The sequence below is a fragment of the Pinus tabuliformis genome, chromosome 7 (genome assembly GCF_031772625.1).
Source record: "Pinus tabuliformis cultivar Carrire ecotype Pingquan chromosome 7, CPIR1, whole genome shotgun sequence".
In the NCBI taxonomy this organism is placed as follows: Eukaryota; Viridiplantae; Streptophyta; class Pinopsida; order Pinales; family Pinaceae; genus Pinus; species Pinus tabuliformis.
The window spans coordinates 813,383,580-813,391,861 of NC_142293.1; the positions used below are offsets into that span (position 1 = coordinate 813,383,580).

At 41.3% G+C, this 8,282-nt stretch overlaps 1 protein-coding gene across 1 annotated transcript; it reads left to right on the top strand.

The window, feature by feature from the left end:
• Positions 1–198: 198 nt before the first annotated feature.
• On the top strand, positions 199–1,712 carry LOC149250068 (xyloglucan endotransglucosylase protein 1-like). Its single transcript, XM_089458904.1, has 4 exons — positions 199–563; positions 685–785; positions 878–1,071; positions 1,158–1,712. Exons 1-4 carry the CDS (start codon positions 395–397, stop codon positions 1,516–1,518), a joined length of 825 nt encoding a protein of 274 aa, XP_089315030.1. The 5' UTR covers positions 199–394; the 3' UTR covers positions 1,519–1,712.
• The last annotated feature ends 6,570 nt before the right edge of the window (positions 1,713–8,282 follow it).

Sequence of the window (8,282 nt, forward strand, 5' to 3'; positions counted from 1 at the left end):
ATAGAGCCGTTGCTCGTGCTTTGGTTTATGGGATGAGACAAAGCCAAGCCCATGTTTTCAACACAAAGGCAAGTCAAACACGGCATTCGACCATTCAATGTCTGCCTGCGCTACAGCTGTATACCTCTCGTTGTTTCCTTCGCTCCCTCGTTTCCATACACTGCCCACTCCCATTTCTTTTCTCTATAAACCCAATTGAGCGTCATTCCCAAACCATATATCGCCCACAGCGATTTGAGCCTAATACTTGTTTCTTTACTCATTCCTTGCACTACTATTTCTTCGCGCACGTACATCTCGAGCTATTCTACTCCTATCCTTTGCCGTGCTCCTTGCATTAAGCGGCATTTGGATCTCAAATTCAAGCTCCTTTATTTCTATTAATCCATAATTTATGGAGATGGGCAAGCCCCTCCTCTTTCTTTTCTTATTAATCACGTCGAGTCTTCTTGTAATTGTTTCTGCAAATTTCTACAACGACGTCGACGTCACATGGGGCAATGGTCGCGGTAAAATCCTTGAGAATGGCCAACAATTGCAGCTTACTCTGGATCACACTTCAGGTAATATTGGGTAAATTTGGTTTCCATGGCATCATTCTCTGTTCTTTTCTTATTTTATCTTCATCTATATTTAGTATACTACATGTAGACATCTTAGTCCTTCCCTTCTTCTTGATTACAGGTTCTGGGTTTCAATCCAAGAAGGAGTATCTGTTTGCTAAAATTGATATGCAAATCAAGTTGGTACCTGGCAATTCTGCAGGCACAGTTACTGCCTATTATGTATGTATTATATTGCCCTGCCCTGCCCTGCCCTATATATCGCGATATCTTATGTCATGCTAACATGATGTTGCTCTTATGCCTCATTACAGCTGTCGTCTCAAGGTCCCAAACACGACGAAATAGACTATGAATTTCTAGGCAACCTTTCCGGAGATCCCTATATTATGCACACTAATATCTTCGCTCAAGGCCTTGGCAATCGTGAGCAACAATTCTACCTGTGGTTTGACCCAACCATGGCTTTTCACACTTACTCCGTGCTCTGGACACCAAATCAAATTACGTATGTATCCTAATTAGTCATTAATCTCTTCAATATTAATACGATAAAATCTCTCAAAATAACAAAATTACATGTTTGTTATTCAGATTGTCTGTGGACGGGATTCCTGTTCGTGTGTTTAAGAACAGGGAGACAGAGTTGGGTAAAGTGGATAGCAATTATCACTATCCTAAGAGCCAAGCAATGAGGGTCTATTCAAGCCTCTGGAATGCAGATGATTGGGCAACCAGAGGTGGCCTCGTCAAGACAGACTGGACTAAAGCCCCTTTTGTTGCATCTTTCAGTGACTTCAATGCTGCTACTTCTTCTTCCAACTTTGCCGGAGAGGAGGCTTTGGACTCAAACCAAGAGCAGAAGCTCCAGTGGGTGCGAAATAAGTATATGATCTATGATTACTGTGCAGACACAAAGAGGTTCCCCCAGGGGCTACCCGCAGAATGCAAATGAGCGTTCCTGACTCAAGTACTCGGTCGTCTGATTGATGTATTTTAGATGCCTTGTTCTTTGAACCATCCTTTTCTTTCTTGTATTCTGTTCTCTGACATTCATTCTGTCACTGTTTTCCAGCGCATAAATTTCTGCATACAAAATCTGTAATAATCCAGAAGATTAATTAATTATTTTGTTTTGTATAGCAACAATGTCTATAAGCGGATATAGTGATACTGTTGTTCTTGTCTGTAATTGAAAATTGATTCAGATGATTAATCGAATTTATCAAGCACCTAGTTGTTCAGTTCGATATCCCTATGTAACATTTCTTTCAAAATCATCTCGAAAATTATTGCTGAGAGAATCAAGGTAACTTTATCAAATTTTATAATAAAGGATCAACATGGATCTTTAAAAAAAGAAATATCTTGGATGCAGTTGCAAACACACAAAAAAGTTTTTTTCTGATTGCCTAGATTGGGGTTTCATCAGATGTTTACTTGCAAAGATTGGTTTGGAAGCTAATATAATAGAGTGGATCATGGCATGTATTGAGAAGGTAAACTATGCAGTTATAATAAATGGAATCCCATCCTCTTTTTTTCTAGCTGAAAGAGGGCTGCGTCAAGGCTGCCCACTATCTCCTTTACTGTTTATATTGGCAATGAATGCTCTCAGTCTTCACATAAACAGGGCAGTTAGTGACAAAAGATGCCAGCCCCTGAAGATCTGTAGAAACAATTATATCTCACACAACCTTTTTGTGGATGATATACTCATCTTTGCAATGCTATGCAGGCTCACCTGGACATGCTTATATGACATCTTAAGACGTTTCCAAAAGGCCACAGGGATGCAAATTAATGAACACAAGTTAGTCTTTTTCCATAATGATGTCAGCATGGATTTTGTAAATTGGCTATCTGCTCTATTTGGAATAGAGACGCGATCCATACAGCATGGTATAAAATATTTAGGATTCCAGCTAAAAGCAAAGGGTTATTCAAAACCGGACTGGCAATGGTTAATAGACAGGTACTACAAAAAGATATCGTTATGGGAATTTAAATGCCTATCAATGGCTGGAAGAATTGTTTTATCTCAGTCAGTTCTTACTCAACTAGCTGTTTATTGGGCTCATTTATTCTTCCTTCCCGCAAGCATTATCAAGAAGATGAACAAATTAACTGCCAACTTCATATGGGGAGGCCAATCAGAAAAAAGAAAATTTCATCTATCTAAGTTGTCTGATATCTCATGGCCGAAGAATTTAGGTGGATGGGGCCTGTTGGATCTGCGAAGTTTTGGTAAATCGTTGTTATGCAAATCGCTATGGAGAGGGATTTATGGAGAGGGTCCCTGGTGCAATACAATAAAAAAGAAATATATGGGAAGGAAAGATATCTCTTACTGGTTCAGGTTGGGAAGAATCGGATCCAACTATGGGTCATCAATATGGCTCAGTTTCTGCAAGATTGAAAAGTTTTTCTTAAGGAACTTAACTTGGAGCTTTCAATCTGGTAGCCAGATTCTCATTGGGATTGATTCTTTTCTGGGTGGGCAGGAGGAAATCATTCTGCCAGATTCTCTCCTAAATTTTTTTCATAGGAAAGGAATTTTCACTTGGGACAAGCTGATAGATGAATGGCAGGGACCTTTCCCTCTTTGGAAAGAGGCGGACAGTATGGGGATGTCGGATCTTCTAGCTCGGCAATGGAGAGATCTCAGAACTTTTTTGAGGAACTGTGGCATATACCGATCGTTGGATGATGATGTTCTTATTTGGAAGGACTTAAAAGGAATCTCACAGATTCGCATAAAGGACATATATCAAAATATGATAGGGTCAAAAAATGCTCCCCCAATCCCGATTTTCCCTCCAGTCTTTTGGAAATCGGGATGTCCTTCCAAGGCGATTCTATTCTCCTGGCTGGTCTTCCACAATAAAAATTTAACATGGGAGAATTTGAAAAAGAGATGTTGGTATGGCCCGGGACTCTGTTTAATATGTAAGTCTGATGAAGAAAGCAACTTCCACATGTTCTTCAATTGCTGTGTAACTCAGCAACTATGGAAAGAACTGGCAAAGCTATATAAATTTCCTCACATCTCTCATGCTTCTTCTAAAGAAGCTTTCCTATGGTGGAGTGGGCAAAAGGAATCTTGGAGGCCTCTTGTTATTATTTCTCTATGGTGTATATGGAAATGGAGAAACAAAATTATTTTTGAGAACAGTAAAGAGCCTTTTATGGGAACCTTACAAAACATCATTACTCTTTATGATTCCTTACCAGAAAAACCACAAAAGCAAAAAAAGTGTAATCAAAAGGAGCACGCTCAATCAACTCTCCCGAGAGCGTATTTCGATGGAGCTGCCCAAAATGGCTCATGTGGTTGTGGTATCCACATTATCATAAATGAGAATGATCAATATCTCATTACCTGGAATGGAGGAAAGGGCACAAATAGTAAAGAAGAGGCGATGGCCTTTTATCCTTTTGCCTTTTCTTTAACATTCAGCTTGTGTCAATTCATGGAGATTCAAAAGTCATGACTGATTTTGTAAAAGGAAAGAGCCTTATCAGCAGCCCTCACCTTGCAGGTTGGTTGGACAGAATCAGGTTCCTATGGAGGAAAATGGAAGGATGCTCCATCCAACACATTTACAGGTCTCAGAATCTACAAGCAGATGTATTATTAAAGGAGGGTCTTCTTTTGGAACCAGGTATATGGTACATGAAGGTAAAGTCTGGCGAGGAAATATTCCCTATCCAGGACTTTTCCTTACCAGACTTTTAATTTCAAATCTTTTTTGTTTTTATTTTTGCTCCTGTCTCTAGTATATTGGTCTTTTTCTTCCCTCCAGCGCTGATTATGACTGTGGTGGTTTTGGAATATCTAGAACAAGCTTCTGAATTCTGTTTCTCTTTGGAAACATCTTTATGCTCCTATGTCAGCAAATGCATCTGATTATCATGCTTTTTGTATGGTATTTTTGTTAGCTCAACGGGCTGGCCAAATTTTTGGAATCCTAAGTCGGCTAAATTAGCCCTATAAAAGTCTATCTGGCAAATGTATATGTTTCTTTATATGTCTTATATAATATTTTATGCTTTTTCTTCTGAAAAAAATATCAATGTCCTTTCCCCCAAAGCTGCGAATATTTTTCCAAGGTGGAAAATTAATCTCTTATCTCTGTGACTACAGTTAAAATTTGATTCCTCGGCAACTGTTTATCTTTGAAAACTAAATACCACAGAAATTTTGATAATCAAAAACAAACACCAATAACTCTTCCCGAGTCTTCTCGTGGATGGATCAAATGCGGTCTCATATTCGCAAAATCGATCTCCCTTTCATTCATTTGGATATAGACGACCATGCAGAGCAACTTACCAGCTCTTATTGTGTCAGGCACAAGCAGAGAGAGAATAAGATGGAACATCGTAGCCTTATTTATTGAGATACAGTGAGTAATGACTCATGACCCGAATAAATGAATGATTAACATGATCAGAGTTCAACCCAATACCTTCCATCTCCATCACCTGCGAGTAGAAGAACGATACCACATGCAACTAATACCGCAAGCAAGCACGTTGAAATGTATTTCATGACTGCTGTAACTGACTGACTACTATTCTTCGATTCGATGTTACCTCTGATCGTTAGATGATATATGGAGTCTACTAATACTATCCTTCCTTCTTATGAGGCAAATGAGAGAAATCTGATTAAAATCTCCGAAGTTTTAAATATAATTGTTGCTTGCACACAAGCGTCTGCCTCCGTCCTGCACTTGGACACAGCGGTCAATTTCGAAATCGCGTAGTCTAAATTCCACCCACTGTTTCTACGACCGTGTCCAAATTCTCATTGAGTCTCGTGCAAGCAATATGTGTTGTATTTAAGTGTCGCAACTAAGCGTCACCACGACTATGAACCTGTAAGTCTCGTTCTGTTTCTTGAATCTGTAGCTTACACTCTCTGCATTGATCCTGTAAGACCTTCGGGAGATTAGTGCGACGGGCACCGGCAAGTCGTGCACGCGGGCGGGCGCGCGGACAAAATGTGCGATGGGGTGCGACAATATGTGCGACGGAATGCGACGTTATATGCGACGATATGCAAAACACTTATGCGACTAAGTGTTGAGCGTACTACATATATATGCGATGTTAAGAAGTGTGCAAGCCGACTTGTAAATAAAGCTTGTGGGCGCATGGTTAGTGGTTTTGGGGGTCGGCCAAGGGGCTGCACACCCCATGTAAACCCACGCTAGTTTGTGTATATATTAGTGGAGCCTTGAGAGCTCATTCCAACAATCGACTTCTCATCATCTCTACGCATAAGAGAAGGGGTAAAACTGCGCAGGTTTGATAGGAACTGCGCATAGCTCATGCGCACTATCTAGGTGCGGTTTTGGAGTTATCTTGTGCCAGTTGAGGTGTGGGCAAGCGTGCCCAGGGTTCGGTATATGTGCAGATTTGTGCAGGACTTGGTGAAGAGGATTTAAGTGGCTCGGGTGAGCACTACTCTTTGTGCAAGGGTGCACATGTATTGTAAAAGGCAGGGTTGCCTCTATGTTGTAATATTTGACTAAGTGTAGACTTGGTTCGGCAAGGCACACTTGTACATTGTAAAACTGATATTCTTAATATATTGTCGGGCAGACTCACGTTACGGGGAGTTGCCCCTCCCCTTTATACTTGTTGCAATTGTTGTTGTTCTTGGTATAATTGCATGATGATAATGAATGAGTATGGGCTTCATTAAGTATAAAGGATAATTTCATTTTACTTGGTTGCGAAACAGAAGCTAAGTATGTTAATGTGAAAGTAGGCGTAGTCCACGAATGTTATTATTGGTGAAAAGAAAGCGTTCGGTGGTGCCACACCTTGCTACAAGCGGTTGAAAGACTACCGCAGGTGTAGGGGCGTGACAGGTGGTATCAGAGCAAGTCTGAAGACTTGGAGAAGTCTTGCAGGAAGCTGGTGTTGAAGCTGTTGAGCAAGGTTTTCTTGTGACAGGTACTTGCAGGTGAAGGAAACCGTTTAACACGAAGTGGAACAAGGGTCGGTTCAGGTTGCAGGTGACTTGGTAAAGATTTCTATCTTGCAGAAATTGGGTTTTGCAACCTTCAAGGAATTTGAAGAAATTCTACTTGAAGAGTCAGAGGAAGTAAGACAAGGATTTGCGGAATATGGCAAAAGGTTGTTTGAAACAAGGAGTGCTCTTCATGCCTTGGCTAAGAAAGGGGTTTCTGACCAGAATGAGGAGGAAGCCTCTCAACTTGCAAAGGAAATGGACTTGCTTGAAGCAGAATTCAAGGAACTAGAGATAAGACATGAATTGAATCAGAAGAAGTGGGATTGCCTAGCTCTTGAGGTAAGGCATCTCAAAGCCTTGAAGAAGAAGGTTGAGTCTGATGGAAAGAATGAAGATGCTTCTGTGGGGATGATGCAGATACTTGGTGCTTCTGCTACTACGGAAGTGGCCTCTAGAAGGGATCCTGAAAGGAACAAGTTGGAGTATGTTCGAATGAAGGTTGGAGGTGCTGATGTGCTCACTATGGTGGATAGTGGGGCTTCTCACAACTTCATGGGCGAAGATACTGCGAGAAGAATTGGGCTGAAATTTGTACCGGCAAAGGCACAAATGAAGACAATGAATTCTCCTCCTATTGAGATTCTTGGTATAGCTGAAAGGGTGGACACTACACTTGGTGAATGGACCGGGAAGGTGGACTTCACTATAGTGCGGATTGATGACTATGAAGTTGTATTGGGGATGGAGTTCATGAAACAATTTGATGCTATGATCGTTCCACATTTGAAGAAGCTCTACATTTATGATGGAAGGGAAGATGTACCCATTGGTGTTCCAACCATTGGTATGACAAGGCCTTATTGTAAATTGGGAGTGATGCAAATGGAGGATAAGGAGAAGGTCAACAAGCGGTTGTCTACTGTTGAGACAAAGCTTGTGGAGTAGTCATTGGTCATCAAGACACTTTCAGATAGCATCTTGGATTTGACAAGAAGGATAGAGTTGGTGGAGGATGATGATGATGATGAGGAGGTATATTTGAGACCGGATGTCCAGAAGGAAGACCGGGTTGCTTATCTACAAAGGATGGAGATTGAGGATCCTGATAGGTGGATCGAGTTGATTAGTGAGGGAGAGCCTTCAGGCTCTACTCCCTCTACATCTTCTTAGATGGATGAAGAAGATGGGGCTCATTGTTAGCTGCTCATGGCAGTGAGTCCTTAAACATGTTTGAGCAGGTATGATTGATGGTGCAGGGATGGCTTGGCATCAAGCATCATGACATGTTGTAGATGAGATGGATGGAGTTTCCATGGACCTGAGCATGGATTATGGAGATGGATTCTTGAGGAGTCAAGGATGTGGCAGATGTTTGAGGAACAACTGATGATGACATGAGGATGTTCACTCTCATGGGATGAGCATGATGGTTGGATTAGCTACCCAACTAGTTCAGACATGAGGTCCGGAAGTGTGTAGAGATATGTTGGCATCGTGCTGGAGTATCATGGCAGAGGTTCACATGGAGACACATGATGAGGTCGACATGAGATGTTGCAGTGGAGATTGTGGCAGAGGGGTCGATGATCATGGATCGAGATGATATCTGATGGAGAGCATACCGTTGAGGTGCATACCTTGGTATGGTGAGCTTGGTGGCACTTGGTCACTAAGTCAAGGCGTGATGGAGATGATGCTCTACATATGTTGCAAGGATGTTTGCTTTGTGT

Coding starts and splice junctions, on each gene's coding strand:
- LOC149250068 (XM_089458904.1), top strand. CDS start 395: ATGGAGATGGGCAAGCCCCTCCTCTTTCTTTTCTTATTAATCACGTCG. Junction 786..877: donor GCACAGTTACTGCCTATTAT/GTATGTATTATA, acceptor GCCTCATTACAG/CTGTCGTCTCAAGGTCCCAA. Junction 1,072..1,157: donor TGGACACCAAATCAAATTAC/GTATGTATCCTA, acceptor TTTGTTATTCAG/ATTGTCTGTGGACGGGATTC.